At 42.3% G+C, this 20231-nt stretch overlaps 2 protein-coding genes across 10 annotated transcripts in view; both read left to right on the forward strand.

Moving 5' to 3' along the window:
• The first annotated feature begins 49 nt into the window (after nt 1–49).
• nt5dc2 (5'-nucleotidase domain containing 2) lies at nt 50–6983 on the forward strand. 2 transcript variants are annotated; one of them, XM_053849180.1, is made up of 14 exons: nt 50–416; nt 1197–1381; nt 1454–1528; nt 1594–1649; nt 2181–2274; nt 2587–2715; nt 3439–3499; nt 3580–3682; nt 3976–4077; nt 4876–4957; nt 5127–5213; nt 5605–5745; nt 6034–6098; nt 6220–6983. In XM_053849180.1, exons 1-14 carry the CDS (start codon nt 71–73, stop codon nt 6479–6481), a joined length of 1788 nt encoding a protein of 595 aa, XP_053705155.1. In that variant the 5' UTR covers nt 50–70; the 3' UTR covers nt 6482–6983. The 2 variants fall into 2 exon arrangements, with proteins under 2 accessions (XP_053705155.1, XP_053705156.1); XM_053849181.1 differs by lacking the exon at nt 2587–2715.
• Nucleotides 6984–7276: 293 nt separating this feature from the next.
• The window catches only part of LOC128749142 (rap1 GTPase-activating protein 1-like), a 40652-nt gene continuing 27697 nt past the window's right edge, over nt 7277–20231 (forward strand). For 2 of the 8 annotated variants that reach the window (XM_053848422.1, XM_053848433.1), the window contains exon 1: nt 16356–16496. In XM_053848422.1, the coding sequence (XP_053704397.1) occupies nt 16453–16496 (44 nt within the window). In that variant the 5' untranslated portion in view covers nt 16356–16452. Of the gene's footprint in view, nt 7332–10643; nt 10707–16355; nt 16497–20231 lie in introns of those variants that run through there. The other 6 variants (XM_053848427.1, XM_053848424.1, XM_053848426.1 and 3 more) reach the window with 5 other exon arrangements.

The raw sequence follows: 20231 nt of genomic DNA on the forward strand, positions 1-20231 counted from the left end.
AGCAGTCTATAAACCCGTCAGCGTGCTGCCACCCGCGGAGAAACCCTATTTTGTTGATAGCTCAATAAAGATGTCGCTAAGAACAGTAGCCAGTGCTTTGTGGGCGATGGGGTCGCGTCCTGCGACCAGAAGCCCACATCTGAACACGCTTTCCACCTCGTGTGCTGTGTCTGCAGGGGGACAACACGGTCGCGAAAACCCACAAGGTCGCTCCTGTGCAGAAGCGACGGTGCACAGCAGCGACCTTCCCCGCACCAGGGAGCCGCCTGGCGCAGCCTCTCCTGCGGCCAAGCGATTAGCGAAGCCCGGGGGCGCTCCGTCTGCGAGGACGCGCTCTCTTTCCTCCACACCAGCTCCCCTGGACCAGAAGTCCTACTTGTGGGCCCGCTACAATGATATGAAGCGGCTGGTTCACGGTAAGGAGAGCCTTCATCTGGGAATTGGAGTCGAGGGTCCACGTCAGTGGGCTCCATGTTTGCGTCTAGTCATGCGATGATATGAAGTGTTGATGGCTAAATATGTAACGGACTTTGCCACGTTGTTCAACCCTTATTTTGGAATGAAGTCAAGCGCCACAGCGTGTAGTTGGTATTAAGAAGTTCCTCATTTTTTTTATACGTCTAAAACTTTAAACTTTGACAACCGCTAAAATGTGTTTTACCCCATGCATTTCGCAAAAAAAGCGAGCCGACATGCGATTTTTTCATATCAAATTCATGTGTAATTGAAGTCCAGTTAACGTTGTGAAGTTTAAAACTGAGCTGTAAACAGCCACAGAACACACTTGGCAGACTGCATGGGCGAGTCATGTTGTTTTGGTGATACTGGATGACTGCTGTCTTGCTCGTCAGTCCCATGGCAGATGGTTCTGACCTACTTTCCCCAGTACCGCTAAGTCAGTCAAACGGCGAACGTGAAAAACGATTTGTTTATTTAATCTGTTCCCATGCTTTGCCAGCGTGGCTGAGAAAGCCATTAAAAAGCCAGCATCCTAGAAAAAATATGCCCTCATTCTATTGATGGCAATATTTACATTTCATTTTAAGGCAGGATGAATATAAGTGATAATAATATAAGAAATGATTTTTGGAAAAAAAACTCATGCAGGCACGCAGTATTTTCACCCTATAATCGGACATGGTGTGTTTCGTTTGGGGTCTAATCTTGGATCACCTTCCTCCGCTCTCTGGCTTCAGATCTGATTCCGCCAGGGGCATGTAAATCGCTCAACTCTTCCACCATCTACGCCAACAATGAGGTCAGCCTGGCGGAGGTGGACATCTACGGCTTTGACTATGACTACACGCTGGCGGTGTACTCTAATGCCCTCAACACCATGATCTATGAGGCAGCGCGAGGGTTCCTCATCGAACACTTCAAGGTGCGTGTGCTCCCCTTAGAAGCATCTCTCACTGGTCCTACCCTCACACTCAACCCTCCTTCTCTCCTACAGTACCCTGAAGCCATTTGCAAGTACGATTATATTCCTAATTTTGCAGTGCGAGGACTTCACTATGATATTCAGAAGGTAAATGATTGTTTTGATGATGAAAGTGAACACAAACTTTGAAGACATCTTCCTTACATTTCCAGGGACTTCTGATGAAGATAGACGCCTTCCTTTATATTCAGCCAGGAAGTGTTTACAGGTAAGACTTTGGGTGAAGGGTTTACTGTAAGTATTGCGATTTGGGTTGGTTTGTTGTGTCAAGGCAGATGTTGGAGAACACGTCAGTGAGGCCAAGCCTGGGCTCTGTTGATATGTTCCGGCCCCGCCCTTCTGCAGACAAACATTCGACTCCACACAGCATATTTGCTGCCTTGTGACCTCTCTCTCAGCCGAGGAAAAACACGAGACTGTCCAGAAGTTGCGTTGCTTCTGGTCATCGCCGTCAATGCTGTGTTATCTAGCCTTGTGATGATAGCTTCCAGTTGTTTAGAATTGATTTTTAATCGTAAACAGACACCTTTATCATTGTTATGTAATGTTCAAGAGCCTGAAGAAAACTTTATTTGAAAAAATTAGACAAATTGCTCGGCTAATGTCGGACTGTGGGCTGTCAAAAAAAAAATTGCCAGACTTATCAGTACAATGTTCTGAGTCAGTCATGAGCTCAGTCTGTGCTATTGATTTGAGTCACTGAGATGGATTATATTCTCTTTTTTGCTGTTATCCTCAGAGGTCTAAGCCCGGTGCCAGATGATGAGGTGCTGGAGCTTTATGGAGGAACATACCACATCCCTTTGGAACAGGACTCTGGCTTCTATGGAAAGGTGCTTCAAATGCCTTTGTAATTTTTAAATTAAAAGTCTTCATATATACACACCAAACAAGAATGTGTTTTTTAGTGATGCAGGTAGTCCCTCTTGTCTTGCTAATTCCTCTAAGCCACTGCTTTCTGAGATTAAGCCTGAAGTCGACAAGAGCTCTCTTGTCGCAGGAAATGGCTCTCCCTCTCTTCCCACTTGGAATGAGCTTGCTTAAATAGCTTTCACCCACTCTGCAGTGGGAACCGGGGTTTTCTCTTTATGGCTGGCTGCATTGATTTTAGTCTAAACACTAGACTGTTTATTTTCCTCGCGCAGGGACCAAAGATGAAGCAGTTCATGGACATTTTCTCCATCCCGGAGATGGCACTCTTGGCTGTGGCAAATGACTTTTTCATCACCAATAATATTGAGTATGACCCAGTTCACCTTTACAAGGACGTCTCTGTAAGTGGGCTTATGTTTATGTTTTTAAGAAGAATTTTGTAGCTCCCCTCCCAAAGGAGATCAACGGGACATGTAATAAGTGATGTTCAGAATCTATTGTTTGGATTGCATTTATTAGAAAAAATGATGTTGTGTATGTGAGAGAATGACGTTATAAGCCAAGTTGTTGACCAAATATATTAATACAAAGAATATTGTTAAAGGGAATGGAATTTACTTAGGTGCAATTCATCAGCTCATTTATTTATTTATTGCATTATATTGAAGTGATTAAGAGGAAGTTTACATGAATAAAAACAAATATATAAAGTGTTTAAAATTCTGAATAAAGGAGAGTTTATATGTGATTGGGAGAAAGACATAATTTTGCAGTAGCATTGAAACATTTTAACGACAGAAAAATATTATTAATATATTGGATATATTTGTTTGTTTCAAGTGAACCAGCAATTGAGTGATTTACATTACTTTAAAGGAAATGCATAAATAAAAATAAATATCAAAGTATTTCAAGTTAGAAAGGACAAACCTGTTGATCTGCCACTGCCGTGTTTTGAACGGTTACTGTTTAATCCTGCAGTGCAGTGTTTTCTTTAGGTTGTTATGATTGTCGCTCTTGTTCTCTCTCAGAATGTTCTGGAGTTTCCTCTTTTATCCGAGCAGCAAGAACACGTGTCGCTTGCTGCGTTTTTAAACGTGCCTCTTTTGTTTATCCGTCCCCAGGAGGCAATCGGCATGGTTCACCTGAAAGGCTTCATGTACAAGTGGATCACACAGGATCTCGGTGAGTGACATGAGAATCACCTCTGGGCTTCATGGTGTTGGATTTCCTGCATTCTATTGCTGTTTAACTTTCCACTACAGACAAGTTCATCCTGAGAGGAGGGGAGACGGAGGCTGTTCTGCATCGACTTGTCAGCCAGGGAAAGAGACTTTTCCTCATCACAAATAGTCCTTTCAGCTTTGTGTAAGTCTCGTGCAAAGTCAAAGCTTGGACTTGTGTTTCTAAGAATGAACATCTGTCCCACTTGAATTTTGCATCTACTTTATTAAACTGGTGCCAGAACTGCCCGGTTCTGATATGATCTAACATCAAACCTTTATTATTTTGATTTTTGTGAGTAATAAATCTGCGTACAGCTAATCTGGGTCACTGTTTTTTCAATGTAATCCTTTTGAAGATACACTCATGGCGAGCATGATTTATGGGTTTAATTGATCTTGCCTTGGCTCACAGTTAAAACTTTGTTTTGTCCACAGGGATAAAGGAATGACGCACATGGTGGGGAAAGACTGGAGAGACTTTTTTGACGTCGTCATCGTTCAGGCCGACAAACCTCACTTCTTCACTGACTGTGTCAAGTACGTACTTCCTCTTTGACTGCAGTTCACTGCCTCATCTTTAGGTCTGTGGCATGATCCAAACAAAGCTATGGTGTTGTCCACATTCCAAAAGCCTGACAGAAACACGATGCTTCACATGAGGACCCAGGCGTAGCCGTGTAATACTGGATTACTGTGCGGCTGTTTAGTTGGCATGTGCTTGTGTTTTAGAACTTCAGAGTCTACCCAAACCGTTTAAAACTAGGAACCAACTCCACTGCCATTGACTGAGTAATGCTTTTAATAGAAAGCCATGTACTCAGGATGACCCCTGCCCTCCCTCCCTTCTTACCGTCTGCCAATGAGAGTGATTGTATTCAGCTGCAGTGCAGCTTTTCTCAGTGGCTTTTGTACATTTCCTGAATCACTTGGTGCCCACAATTACCCGAACAAAACCATGGAAGAGAAAGAACTCTTTCATACAGAGATGTCGCCGACTACGTGATTTATACAACAAAATTCACTTAAAAAAAAAGTTAAGATAAACAAAAAAAAGGAAAACAGCAAAACAGTATTTTCAATAGCAATTGATAATGATGGAAACATCTGGGAATTGTTTAGAGCATGAATCTCTCAAAGCATTAGAAACCTGTTCAAATGAAAAACTGCTTTCTTTATTACATGACACAGTGATGTGAGGATTCACCATTAAAGAAAATGAAGCCTGGGAGATCTGTAATTGTGACAGTTGCCTCGGCCAAATCACCCAATTTATCCAACTCATTTCTTTGAGTCCAGTCTCACTTTTGATGTTGACATTTTCCTTCGTGTTCTTAGGCCCTTCAGATGCTTGGACCAAAACGGAAATCTGCGCTGGGAGAAGATCAGCGCTTTATCTAAAGGGCAGGTTTACAAACAGGTCGGCCAGGATGCGTCTGCATGCTTCTATTACAGTGTGTTCCGATTCTGTTCTGTCCTGTGGCTTCACGTGTTGTAAACAGGTCTCACTGACCGGTGATGATTTGCATGGGAGCTGCTGAATAACGTGAACCCTGCTTGAACTTGAACAAGCATTTCTGTTTTCACAGGGAAACCTGTTTGAATTTCTGAGACTGACGGGCTGGCGGGGATCGAAGGTGCTGTACTTTGGAGACCATCTATATAGTGATTTGGCAGTAAGTGTTTTTTTTTCTCTCTCTGAATTGTACTGTTATTTCAATCTCAGTGCAAGACAACGGTGACTGCAGTCTAAAACTCTAACAGCAGGTGGCAGTGTCGGCCATTATCAATGACTTATCCCAGTTTCTAAAATTATGCATTACCATAACGTAATTTTCTTTCAGCTGTAAGCCATTTCTTTCTTTTCTTTATTTGCTCAGCTAAAATCTAGTTATATAGTTGATACATAATTTCTGTTTTCTGATTCTGATACGGTGCCAGTTATATCAGCATTGATTTTTTTATTTTCTGTTTGTTCACTATCATAACTCAGATGTTTAATATAAAAATATTGGAAAAGGTTTCTTTAGATTTTTTTTTTTTTTTTTTTTTAATTCCTCCTGTCAGGACCTAACTTTAAGACACGGCTGGCGAACTGCAGCCATTGTACCTGAGCTGGAGCAGGAAACCAAAGTCGTGAGCACAGAACGATACGCCCTCCATCTCACGTGGCTGCAGGCGCTCACCGGGCTCCTGGAACAACTGCAGGTGAGATCAGATCACCCCCTCAGTCAGTCACAACGTACTGAATAATCTTCTGCATTTTCTCTGGGGTTGCTTTCCTAATGGAGCATTTGATCTGAAAACCTGGGGCATTTTCTTTAATATCCCCCTCCAGTGGATTAGGGACCTTTTAACTGAACTTCCTTTCAAATGCTTTGGCTCAGTGTTTGGATCACTTTGCAGACTTGAAATTCTTATCGACTGATATTGGTTTGTCGGAAGTCTTTGTGCGTTTCCTAACAGCAGTGTACGTTGTGTTTATTGTCCTTTAAGATTCACCGGGACCCGGAGTCTAAAGAAGTTTTTCTGGAATGGCAGAAAGAGCGGGAGGAACTCAGGTGAGTGTTTTTTTTTCCTGACTCATTTTGCTACTGAACAATTCACTTAACTGTATTCTTGGTTGATGATACTTTTTCTTCTGGGAAACACTTTATCTTGACCATTGTTTTGATGTTTCAGGGTGATGACAAAGAACCTGTTCAATCCCCAGTTCGGCAGCATCTTCAGGACTTGTCACAACCCCACATACTTCTCCAGACGCCTCTGCCGCTTCTCAGACGTTTACATGGCTTCTCTCAGCTGCCTCTTGAACTATGACCCCTCATACACGTTTTACCCGCGGCGTACACCTCTGCAGCACGAGGCGCCACTCTGGATGGACCAGCTCTGCACAGGCTGCATGAAGACCCCTTTTCTGGAGGATATGTCTCACATTCGATGAGATGAGATCATCTTCAATGAACACGGCATAACAGGGTATCTGTGTCTTAGATCCTATATAGAGGGATTCTTTGAGGAGTGAGAGTCGTGGTGCTGTTGTCATGACTTATATTTTATGAATCATGTATTTACATGGGATTGCATTTTTATACTGCTTTTCAATTAAATAAATGGTCAAATTTTCTTCTTTGAAGTTCTTCACTATTTGTCATCACATGAAATGTACCATGTATTGCATGTATTTGCAAGGCATTCGGCAGCAAATGAGCGCGTTACTGGCTCCTTGCATTGCATTCGCTGTCAAGATGGCTTTTTAACGGCAAACTTGTGATGTGACTGCTGGCGTGACAGAAAGCAACCAGACCTCCACTCGCCACTTCTCCTGTGTCATATCTGTGCCGATAACTCTTTTCTGTCCAGTTTAGCTTGTGCTACAAATAAAACGTATCTACTTCAGTGAAGTCCTATCTACAATCTGATGTCTTGTGCTCTCATCACCAATAAATGGATTACTTCAATTCAGACTTTTAAGTTCATCATTGCTCAGGGTGTCTTTTCTTCATAGACTACTGTGCCGCATTAAAGTTTCAAGCTTGGTCACACGGCATGTGGCTTGCACAGCCATCTTCAGAAAATTGTAATTTCAGTGGGCGGAGACCAGAAGGTCGTCGTGAGCTTGAGCGGAACATCCACACCACTGGGAGCGGGACGTGTGGAGCCCATCTCGGTCGAATCGTCCTGCTCCGCTGTTATTGGTCAGTGGGTTGCCAAGCAACGCAGCATCTCTCCATTCATTCTCAGCGCTCACCAACTCATTCAGAGCCAGCAGCCCGTTGGAAGAAGACGCCGAGGTAAGAGACAAGAGCCAAGTAGTCTTCATTCACTTCATGGAAACCGGAAAACGCGGTGCCGAGTTGAGTTTCGACGTTAAACTCGACAACAACACAAGAGTAGAACAGGTCGTGTTACTGCGGAGGAAACCTCGTGGCCTTTCAAACACTAGCTAAAGTAGTTATGAACACACTGAAAACTGGCTGTGTTTTGCCTTTTGGCCAACAAAATGTATTTTTAATGCCTTCCCAACAAGCAACCGTCTTTTTTCTTTTGGAATAGTCCCGTTCTTTGTTGCTGTCTGAACAGCACTTACAGCTATGCTAGCATGCTACAACAGGCTTCGCCACTTGTTATCGTTATGTAAACATCAGCACACACTTCGGCACCGATGTATGGCATTGATTTTGCCAGGACTATTTGGAATCACTTCACTTACCAACTTAATAAACTATATTCTGGACAAGTCATGTTTGATGATGAAACATGTCCAAACCTCAATACTTCAACAGAGGTGAACCTTGCTGCTGCCGAGTGACCTAGAAAATACACTTGCAACTGTTTCTGTTTCTGGCAGGATGCTTAATTGATTTTCACTGAGTTTAACTGATCGTACTCCTGGAATGTAAAACACTTTGTTGTGTTTAAAGTTTCCCTCACAAACTGTGACTCCCACTGTTTGGTTTCTCTTTTGATTGGTGTTTGTGAAAGACTTTTATTCGACAGAAACCATTCACCAAGAAATGCTTTTGTTATGATGAATGTTTTTCTAATATAGTGCACATGTCGTATGCCAATGCTTAATAACTTAAAACATCTTCAGGTTGACCCACAAAGTTCATGAGGTTATTGGTTTTAGCATGGGTTTTGGATTGGTCTGGTGTTCATTGAGTAGGAGTTAGTCAGTTTTATTTTTTAAGTGCTAGTCGTCATGAGACTTGTGTTCACTTTGTGGTGCCTCGTGTGACTTCAATGCCATAAAACTATTTTCTTTTATAAAATAAGAGGTATCGAATAAATTGTATTTCTGCAGCCAATTTACGCAGGCAGTTTTTAATGGCATATTTCCATTCATCCTGTGTCTCCCCGTTACTTTGAGATGTCCGTACCTCCACTGCTACCTCTGTTGCTGCTGCACTTTTTGTCCTCTACCTTCTTTCCTTATGGCATCATCTCGTCTTTCACCTTTCTCCATTTTCTCCCCTGTGGAATCGTCCTTCATGCCTTCGTGTCTGTCGATGAGAGCGTGTGTGTGAGATGGCTGTGAGTCCACCATCCCTTCACACAGCAGCCTCTTCTATTATTAAATGTAACCAGATCTTTACTTTCAGAGCAGAGTCACGTTAGAACGCGGAGGGAGATTTCCCAGATGTGAGAATTTTGCCTTCATCTGGTGGGAGACTGAAATAACAGAGTCTCCTGCACAGCAGAACACACTGTTCTTCTGCATAAAACATACACCAGCCACATACTTAGTTTGTGCTTGGAATTCTTTCTTCTTCACATCGTATGCAAGCACATCTTGAGAAGCTGAGGCTTGTTGAGGTTTTGTGTTCACACACTCGGAGTGGTCAGCGGCCTGAAGTCACCATTTAATTGGCTCCTTGGAGTGGGGCAGTTTGAATTCATTGTTACATCATCATTAATCTGATAATGAGTGCAATTTTTAATCGCTCTGTCTTCATGTTTCTGCCAAGTCAGAACTTCTTCCTAGGTGTGAGATTCCAACTTTAGAATAAGATAGCATGCAGGAAGTGGTTAACACGACCACCAGTCAGCCTCACCAGAAACCAAGCTACAATTGTAGCAGTAAAAACATACTTTGTGTAAAAACCCAGCCTGCACTCTTCCATTATGCATCGCTGTTCCATCCTCTGCTTCTCAGCCTGAATAGCAATGGAAAGTGACAAGCATGTCCGATTTTAATGTCACTTGACTAGTCGCTTCCCAGTTTTAAAAAGTGACCTTAAAACATAATTGATTCGTCCGCTAGGTTTTTTACGTGCTTTGCAGAGGTCTGTTTGATGCGCTGTGACTCAACAGCCTCCTTGTGTTCGCTCGGATCACATGACTTTTCACCTCCCCATTGCTCCGTGGCAGCACTATCTGCGGTCCTGAGCTTTGCATGTTATATATTTAAGCGCCCACGAAGCTCATGCAATAGCCTCACATGCCAGATTTGAATGGATTATTCATATGGTGGTTTATTTGAGGGCACTGGAACCCAGTGAGACACACCACTCTTTCATCCTGTCCTCTTTGGCTTCCAAGAAAAGACAGACCCTGAGTTCCCTGACTTGTGCTGGCATCCAATTTCTGATTGAAGCCCCTTTCTAAATTACCCCCCGCCCGTGAAATCAGAGCAGCAGTTATTATAATTAGCCCAGTCAGTGAGCTGAAGATAAAAAAAGCTGCATCTACTACAGAGAGAAGATCGGGATTGTAAGTCTAATGGTTCAGGAAGCTGCGTGCTAACAAACCTCTTTGTTTAAGTAGCAAATTGGACTGATTTTTTATCCCTGTCTCTCATGGAAAGTCAATTTACTGTTCTTTCAACAGAGAGGATCAAGCCAACTGCTGCTTGTCAGAGAGTTGGGTCTCTTTGATAGCTGCTGAATGAGTGGTCCCTCAATGTTTCCTCTGTAGCCTTGCTCATCCACTGCCTGACCTCCTGTTACGTGGGACGTCTAGTGCAAATTCTTTTTGGAGAAAACTTCAAATCACAATTGAATTTTGCTTTTTTTAATTATGCAAAACAGCAATGTATCTTCAGGGGAGTCAGTGCGGTCCTCTACTTCTTCTTCTCCGTTGTGTGGAACTTTCACATTCCCTCTGAGTTGTTTGTTTCTTATGTATGTGAGAAATGCAAAACTCATTGCTTAATTATTTCTCTGGGCTCCTGAACTCTGCATTTTTTATTTACTTAAGATTTTTTTGAGAGGCGTCACTGCCTCTTTTCACAATTATTGAACACTGTGTTCTTTTCTTAGCCCCCCCTCCAGGCCACCGTTATTCTATCAATGAGTGAGTCATCATATGGTTCAGGCACGCGAACAAGAGTAAATGTAACATAGCTGTTCTCATTTCCAATGTAAGGCATGTTTTAGTCATCACAATGAAACAGTTGAACAATTAAAAAGTTCCTTAAGAAACATGCTCATCCTGTGGGGGCTCTCACAATGAGCTTCAGGACAGCCAAGACTGTCATGAGCGTGTCTAAATATTCATGAATCGACATGACAAAGGTCACCCTCAATTAAGCAAGGAATCAGCTTAAAGCACAATGTGTTGTTTCTCTCGCTAATGATCCACGTTGTTTCCTTCTGCTCCAGTGAGCTGTCTGACGGGTCCTGCGAGATATGTAGAGGGCTTCCCTGAAGCATTCTCCCCCAACGGTAAGCATTTTTTATTCCATTTGCCTCGTATAAAATTAATAGGTGGATATGAATTATGCACAACATGAGGGTTGTCAATCATGTGTTTGCTCAATAATCCCAGGGCTGCTGTGACAACCTCTAGGGGTCACTGTGTATCTCGTTTTGTCCTCGCTCACACTCAACCCTACCTCAATAGCATCTCTCAGTCATGCTTGGAATGCACGACGCTCCTCTCCACGAAAATGTTGTTGAAACGATATAGACAGACACTCACTCCCAAATACACAGAAACATGCAGAGAATTTACAATCACCCATTAATCACTGTATGTTTTTGAACTGAAGTTCCCTGAGGAAGCCCTCATGATCATGAAGTCAGTTTTACTGCATCATGACCTCAAATGTTGCCAACACTTCTCAGGGCAGCTCTAAGTGAAAGTCAGTTTTGCCCTCCTGTGGCTGTTATTGCACTGTAGGTCCAGGAGGGGGCGCAGTCAGTCTTACCTCAGGAAGTATTGGCAAAACAGTAGTTACTTGCGAATATACCCGAGTGTGTGTTCGGACTGCAGTTCGGCAGCAAGGTCTCAGGTTTTAATCCAGCTTGATGCAACTCTGGTTTAGAGTCTTGTGCACTCAGTTTTATTCCCGTAGTCCAGAAGAGGTTGATTGATAACTCTAAGTCATGACTGTGTGTGTGTATTGTTGCCATTATTGCATTTGCGGTGGAAAATGTAATTGATGATTGTGTTTTAACATGGATGCAAAAGCAATTGGATGAAAACCTCTACTTGGTCTTTTGGCAATGCTCCACTTTGCATCGGGATTACAAGTGGAATGTTGCTGGGTCTAGTGACTTATCGATCTGCTGGCATCATGACAGACTTTTTTCTTCTGTTCCTGAAAACTATCCATCATGCTGGGAACATTGCGCTCGGATAGTGCCTCGCTGTGCGTCTATTAAAATGAAAATAGATCCTTCGCTGCAGATATGGGATCAATAGGAGAGGATGTGCATCAGATCACGATTGTCACTGACAATGGAGCATCTCCCATCTGCTTGTAAGTGAGGCGTCCTTTTAGGTTTGAGGATGGTCTTGTAAATCCAAGAAAAACAACCCGTTTCTCAACAAATCAAAGGGGCTTTAATTTAGTTTAATTTAATAAAACACAAGAGCCGAGCGGTTTGTTTTAAAGCTTATCATAGGGCGTCACATTTGTAAGGTCCGGCACCAGTGACTCAAGCACACATTAGCAACATCTACTGTCTTCAGCAGTGTCTACCATGATACCCCGGTCCTCTAATGAGCGGCTGTGAAAGGCTGGAGTGAGTGCGTGAGAGAGTTTGTCACAGCTCTCAGGGGCCCGAGGGGCACGTGAAGCCACTGGAAGAGGACGCTTCAGTGGACTCCACTCTTCCTCATCAGTCAACAACTCTTCCTGTAACATTGCTGTGTTACTGGCTGTCAGTCTACGTCACTTCACATCCAGCAGAGGATATGAAACTGATCCTCCATCCAGAAGAAGTTTGAAGGCTCCCTTTCTTCAGATTCTTCCTCGTGTGAATTTGCAACAGTACTGTCCAACCTCTGTGGCTAGTGTAAGTGCTTCACGTGAATAGAAAAGATAGATGAGCCCTTCATCACCTTCTCCTACCGCACACGAACACAGCACAGACTTCAGCATAAAAAAAACCTCATCAGCTCACCCTCACCATGTGGAAAGTCCCGGGGTAGAAAACACTAATTCAAGAAGAACAAAGGAGTGTTGTTCCAAATGAACTTGCTTTCATTCACTAGACCGAACTTGCATTGGTGTGATAATTAGTTGTGATTAGTCATCAATGTAAGGGCCATAAGCTGTGAACTTGACTTTTTTTTTAAGTAAGATTCATGTGGTCTTTTTAAATTCTATAATATTCACAGAATTAATAGTCATCTCTCTTCTGATTCCCCGTTTTAGCCATATTTCCTTTGAATATTGATAAATATTTATAAGCAAAAACGATGCCATGATGCTACACCATTTATATTTCTGGCCCTTTTATTGATACAGCTTTCTCTATTCACAATTTTGTATGCTTTTAATCAGGTTCAATAATAGCAACCATCTCAACGCTCCAAATGCCTTTGACTTTGGCTGACTTGTGACTTCTACATCATTTAGTCACTTTTTCATCAAATTCAATCCTAAAGCAAATAGCTGCAGCTGTGCGATTCATTTCCGTCATGTGCTCCTGCTCACTGTACACTGAGGTGATAGTAAATAAATATAAAGCAGCCTCAGATAAAGTTAGATTTATTTCCTCCCTCTTCAAAGCACAATTGCCCTTTGAATGCTCGACCACTTATGTTTGTGTGGCGCCCCTTCCTCTGCGCACGGGTGCTCTCAAAATAGCCCGTCTATGTGTACTCCTTGTTTCGTTGAGTATGTGGAAAATATTTAGAAAGTCTACAGTGGCCATAGGCCGTGTGTTCATCACGATACAGTATAAACATTGTCAGATGATGATCCTGGAGCTGCACTAGGCCCACTTTTTGATCATCCAGGGATCCTGACCACAGATGCTGCACTTTAATAAAGGTTGTTGCATTTGAATAGTGCAATTCAAGTACTTCGTGAAGTTTGGTTCATGACTGTAGCTCTTGCTTTTGCAGTGGCCAGTATTAGCATGCTAATTTCTTGCCTCTTCATTCTGAATTGTTTAATAAAACTTGCACTAAACTCAAGGCCTGTGGGCTGCATACATTTCTGATATCATTATATGCCTGTTAGCATACAGACTTCAAGTCCCATAATGCACTGCACAGCAGTTAGCGTTTTCAGTCCTCAAGATTTAAATCGGAAAATCTTCCTGGTTTTTGTCTCACTCTGACTGAAATCGAAACCTTTCGCATCTAACTATAATTAGATTTTATCATTATATTCATACCCCCAACATTCTTGGACCTTTAATTATTGTTGTCTAATTTAGAATTGTATTTAGGAAACATCAAACTGTCAATGTGAAACAGACGCTGTATGCAGAATGATAACAATTTAAATCACTTGGCCGAATGAAAGGAGCCTTTGGCAGAATAAAAAAAAACAAAAAAAACAATGCTCTTTCAACCTGATGTGACATTACTACAGGGTGCAGTTACTCTGTTGGTTTCAAACAAGGATTATATCAATGGCTAGGTTTCTTGTATACAGTCTCAATAAGTAGCCAAAAAAGCTAACCTTGTGAGAAGTCATCAGAAGCATATGTGGAGGGGGGTCTAGTTCCTGTGGTCCAAACCAACAGATGAGCCAGTGTCGCTAGAATAAAAAAAAACCAATCCTGATTCATGAGAGATGTCGGAGCATACAGTGCATTGCTATTTACTTTGTTGGGCTACAAGCTTGTCTGAATAAAGAACGTGTGAACGGCAAAAACACTAGGAATGTGTAGAATGCAAAGGAACCAGCCAGTTTGCCTCTCCTGCTCGGACTCTGTCTGTTCCTTACTTAATGGAAAAAAAAAACGACTGCGCTGGTCTCTATGTGAATATAGTCAGGATTCAGGCAGTCCTTAAATATGTAATCCACTTTTATGATTACATTAGGCTGCTGTTGTCATTGTGAGGGGCTGTGCACTGCTCATGTTTGTCCCTGTTTGTGCTCCTCGGTGAATGTGCCCAATTTCCTTACGGGTGGAAGCTGGCCAATCTCAGATTAGCGAGCGCATGCGGCTGTGAAGGGCTCTCTATAAACTGCTGAGTAAATAGTTTTGAACTTGTCTGATAATATAATAATATATACACACAAATAGTAATACACATGTGTGCGTGTGTGTGTGTGCCATCTAAATGTGTGCTGCTCAGACAAAAGCTCTTAATCACTGGGACCAACTTCGGCTCGTCTTTTGTTTTAAAGGAAGCGGACAGGAAAGCTCTTGACAGGGCAAAGGCAGGGGAGATCCCCCCCCAAACATGTAGGTTCCACACACACCCGCGACCACTGAAAAGTAAACACACATTTTACCAAAGTTGGAGGGGAGGGCTATGGACGACTAGTTAATAACATTGTCATCATTGTCTTTAAAATAACAGAATTTTGAGCAATACACAGAGTTCCTTTTTTTTCTTGCTATGGTAGCTTTTTAACCAAATAAGCAGCTCAGTAGTTACTCGTCATGACTGAGCAATTTCTAGTGATCGTCGTGAGAGCGTCGTGATTAATGTTCGTCATTGTGTTTGATTGACCTCAATTCACAAGAGTGCATGACTGAATGTCTTTACTGTAAGAATGTAGGCGATTCGTCACTGTGGACTAGGGTTGGTTAGCAACAAGTGTGTCAGCCAGAAACAATGAGTCGTTCTTAGAGAAGCACACATTCACGGAAGAGAAGCGAGGTGAGCTCATCTTTATTGGTGCTATTGTGCTTCGCTCACTGATCATTTTGACTGTTACGCAACATTGCTTGTACTGAGAGCATCCAAGTGTGTTAGGATCTTGTACAATTCCTCGATGTTTCATGCTAACACAGACAGAATAGTGCAAATGTTTTGGATGTGTGTGTTTATCAGATTACCGGCCCATAACTGCAGCCCGTCTTTATTTGCTTATTACTGGCAACACGTTCACATTGTTGTCATGCATGTCCGCCCTCGACCGTGTCCACTCTTTTACCCCATTTGATCTCTGCAGTTAACTGCGCCAAGTGACCAGAACTTATGTGTGTGTGCGCGTGTGTTTGTGTGATGAAGTAACAGATGACTGAGCAGATTAGAAAGGGACTCAGACGTCACTGACTACTGTATGCGGGGGCGGAGCCACTGACCCATGGCGTGTCTGTTCTGTGATGAGAACATTAGTGAGGATTGGGAAATTGTTTGTCTCATAGCTGCAGCTTGTTCGACCAGCTCTCTGTGGAGCTTGTACTGCAAGTTTAACCTCTAATCTCACAAGAACCTGAGGCCAATTACCTGTTCCAAACATGCATCCTACTTTTTGTTTTACAGCATGAATGACAAGCCGATCAAAGACAAACAAGCCTATAATTAGACAAGCTTCTATTGTGGTTATCGACTGAAATATTGAGTAGAGGCACACATTTACTTGTACACTGTAAATATTCACGTGAATCATTGTAACTAACCATCTACATACACTGTAATTCCCTACCACCACTACAATCTGTTTATTATGAGTCTGATTTTGGGGGCGTTGGGCTCAAATATTTTCACATTTTCCCCCATACACCTGTCTGTTAGTACTGAACTGCACTGTTGTACACATGCTGCTTTGAACTTTTGGGCAACGGATCTGGCCTTTCTAAACAATGCCTGTTCACATGTAGGTGCTTAAATTTATTTAACTTTTGGTTGCCTAAAAACTGATCTATTCTTTCCCGGTGAGGACGTCGGCTCATGCTTTTTCAGAGAGTATGATTAAAATGTTAAGATTAAGAAGAAGGCAGCAGGTTTTTAAGACAGGGATTAAGCTCGTCTGACTGTTCACATTCGGTTCCCTGAGAGACTGACATGGTCAGCAGCCCTCACTTTGGCCCCCACCCTGCTTCATCCATCACCGGCCTCATCCTCACTCTCTCTCCACCCGTGTGTTTGTGAAGGAGGCGTGTGAGGGAGGAAGAGGCAGGGCAGCTCAGGCCGGGGGAGTGGAACTCAGACAGCCGGCTAAGCACACAGAGCACACACTTTCTCACACACACATGCTCAGTCAGCGCAAGTGACACAAGTGTTGGCTCAGTGAGTGTACCGACGCTCTGCTGTCCACAAGCCGGTATGCCGCAGAGAAAGAGGAGTTTCACTTTTGGAGCATATGGAGGGTAAGAGTTTGGATTGTTTCTCTCATAGCATCTTCCATTTCGATCGCTGTTTTATTTCAGTCACTCTGTTTGATCTCGCTGCTGATTCTGTGTGAGGTCTGAGACAGCTTCATATTTAACTCTGCTTTTGGCTTTAAAAGCCTCAGCAGCAGTGTCTCACCATTTTACTGCTCCATAAATTACTAATACTGCCTTTTGCTGCTGGATAAGGACATACATTTGCAAAGAAATGCTTCGTGAGATGGGATGGAAGCTTGAAAATGTTTGGAATTTACCAGTTGTATGAGTGTTTCTCGCTGAATGGCATGCTGGTGTTTTGGTAGACATCATTGTCCTCCTTGCTACTACAATGTATGAACCCAATTCATTATGTCTTAACATAAGTAGTGTCAGCTCCACGTCTTAAAGTGCAGCATTCAGTGTGAACAGGTGCACTTGGTATCCATCCATCATTCTGGATCTGTGTTCTGTTTTTAGTGACAGTGTTGATCTTTTAAGCTAATGCTATTGTCAGCACAACAACGTACAAGGCCTGATAATCCTCCCAATGCTTAATTGGCTCTAATGACACTTAATGGGGAACGTCGTCAGGAAATCTTGATGTGGAGTAACAGCAAGGCGGCTTGCTGCTTATATCTGATTGCTGACACTGACTGATGAACTAAATTCAGTGTACCCCCTGCAATTCAATGGAATTCTCTACAGAAAATGCATCCATCCTTTGTCTCCCTGTTTTCATTTTGAAAAACAGTGTTGTTTCTGTGCCTCTCCTTTTGTAACTCTAGGCAGGTGTTTTAAATAGATACTGTAAATATTTTAAGTATAAAGTGCACCTCAGAGTCGCAACAGCTTTCACATCCTTTCACTGAACACTCACTGTCTTTTACTTTGAAAGCCTGACCTAGTAAAGAGGAGCTTTGTGGTCACATGGGTGATCTGTTACAGTATACTCTCCTTGTATGTGTTCAAACATCTAATGGTCGAATAACCAGTTATAGCTTTGGCTTTGTTGTTGAAGTTGCCTGCGGTGATTTACTTTCAAACGTGAACAAGACAGAGCCATTTATGATAGCAGAAAGAAGAACTTATGTCTGGCTCTTTTTTTCAAAACAGCCAAGTGGAAAGACCCACATAGTTGTGAAATCTGAATGGTTAAGAAATGTGGCTGGCGATTCAAGTCATCTGGTTGGACACTTTTCAAATGAAACAAATGTGTCTATATGTTATAGTCAATTGTTGATACGCTATTTTGTCATTCACACAAAATCAACTCTTGTCTGTGAATGTCTATGAAGCAGTGGATAGAGCTCAGTTGTACAGTTGTATATTGTACCATGGACAACAGGGGACAACTCAGAGTGGGTCTGAAAGCAAATGTTTGCATAACAAAAGGCGATTACTCTGCAAAGCAGGGCTACTTGGGAAGAGGCATTCAAGTGGGTTTTCAAGAGCTGAGGCAAAACAAACAGGACAAGTAGAGAGCTCTCCACAGCCGACTCAATCAGTCAAGCTTGCATATTTACCTTGACATTCACATTGATATTCGGTTGGCAACCCAACCGTAAATGTGCTGTTGTAGCTTCATAAATCAATGATGAAAAATAACGGTAAGGTTTTTCTAAATTCCGATATGGAAACCCCGGTTTGAGGCCACGTAATCTTGATCAGATCCTCCCTCTGCGTTATGATATGCCCTCAGTATGACAAGCCTGGGACATCCAAGGTAGCCAGGATGACAACCCCCTCATCACACTCCTCTTTAGGGAGAGTAGCAGCAAAATTGCAGTACAAACGACAGTTATTTGTCAAATTACAGCAGAGGACCACATACCAAAAAAATCAACAGTGTGATCAGTGAGTGTTCTACTGAATCCCGTCAGGACATGTCAGAACTTAAGGCCATGGTTAGAATATCCGTTCGGACAACCAGAGTTTACCAGTAAGTGCTGGAAAGTTGCTTTTCGAACAAATGTTTTCTTACACTTCCATGTACTGTTGATGATGAGAGATGAGCGCCATATCTGGTGCCGTCATATGTGCACTTATTTTTTTTATATGAAAATGTTGATGGCTTACTGAGTTGTTTGGTAGAGAGAGGGAATTTTCTTACACCAGTTGAGTTGGTGGTTAATTCTGTCTCCCTTAGCCTTTTATCAAGCTTACGTTTTTATCGATTACAAACATTAATGAAATGAGTGGACATAGAATTAGTGCTGCCAGAAAGAGTTTAAAGTCTTCCCACTTACTTCTAATGTAAATGAGGATCAGAAGATATACACAGAGTCCATCAGTGGAGTATATGTAAATCAGAAGTAATCTGAAAGTGGTGAGTGTGCAGTGCGTATACAGGAGCTGGCTCGAGTACAGCTGCTCTTTATCAGTTAATGAATCCAGCCAACAGGACTAACATGCTCCTGGAAGAGGTTCTCAGGGTTGGAGAGGTGTGAGGAGTTGAATTCATTTCACTGTTCACGTCAAGTACCCAGTTGGAAATGGATAAATGTCAACACAATTGTCTTTGATGTGATAGAAATGGGATGCAGTGTGTGTGTGTGTGTGTGCCCACATACACTGTATGCTAGTGTATTGTAGCTAAATGAAGACATTCAGCTTCTTCATGCCTGTTATTCTGTCAATGAGCTCATTCTGCCTGAACTCAGCCAAAGCACAGTCGACTGTATGTTATTGTCAGGACTTTTTTTTTTTTACACTGCCTGATTCTATTCTTGGCAGCATCCAGCATCTATTTTAGTGCATTCAGAAAAGCACAATGCTGCTATATCACGCATTGTTTCTATTCTTGTCATCAGTCTGATCAGTCATTTAAGACTGACGTCAGGTGCCCAATACAGAGTACCAAACTCTTCATCAGGACAATGTGTCATAATATTCTGCGCATGAATCGGGACCTAACTCACATTTATTCCATTAAGGAACCCTGTGCACTACCAGACCTAAGTCTCCAAATGAATGCACATCTGACCCATAGTCTTTAAACTCCAGCACCAAATGTGGATTTGAAGTGTCAGGCATGTTTTGGGAGGCTTAGCTGTGGTTTCTGTAGAGTTCAACCACAATCTGAACGGTGATGAAGAGTTTTGGCTGCACCTCCTAAAATCCTACGGTGAACTGGGTGTAACCGCGACTCCACCAGCTCTGTGGAGATTGTTTAACAGGAAAAGTGTAGGAAACATGCCCTCATGCTTTTAAGTCATTAACTCCACCATTCACAAATGAAACTGCATCAATAACGTCCATAATGGCTGTGTGGCTGAACAGTGCTGGGTGCTACATTTCATCAAGTGGACGTAAAAAGATCTCACCGCTAGTCTCACAAGTTGGAGGCTACATTTGTTTGGACTCATGAGTGAGAAACTTGCTGAACTGACTATCAGGCTGGACATTTTACTTGTCAATGTTAGTAAAAGTATAGAAAGCTCAAGTGAAACCTGAGAGACTGAACAATGAGCTAGCAGCTCTGATATTGACTGACACTTGTGAGCTGCTTATTCTGGAGGACTTTAGATATAATGGTGTAATGTTGTTAAATTATATTACCTTTTTTTCCAATGCTTGAGTATTATACCTGTGGAATGGTTGAAGTGAGTAGAAGACTACTTAAACTACTTAATGAATATTTACTCAAAGGATGTTTCATATTTTCACTTTCAAATGAACTACCTGAATTCCTGTAAAGATTCATTATTACCTCGTCTCTCTCTCTCCATTTTGATG

This window comes from Synchiropus splendidus, chromosome 18, assembly GCF_027744825.2.
Source record: "Synchiropus splendidus isolate RoL2022-P1 chromosome 18, RoL_Sspl_1.0, whole genome shotgun sequence".
In the NCBI taxonomy this organism is placed as follows: Eukaryota; Metazoa; Chordata; class Actinopteri; order Syngnathiformes; family Callionymidae; genus Synchiropus; species Synchiropus splendidus.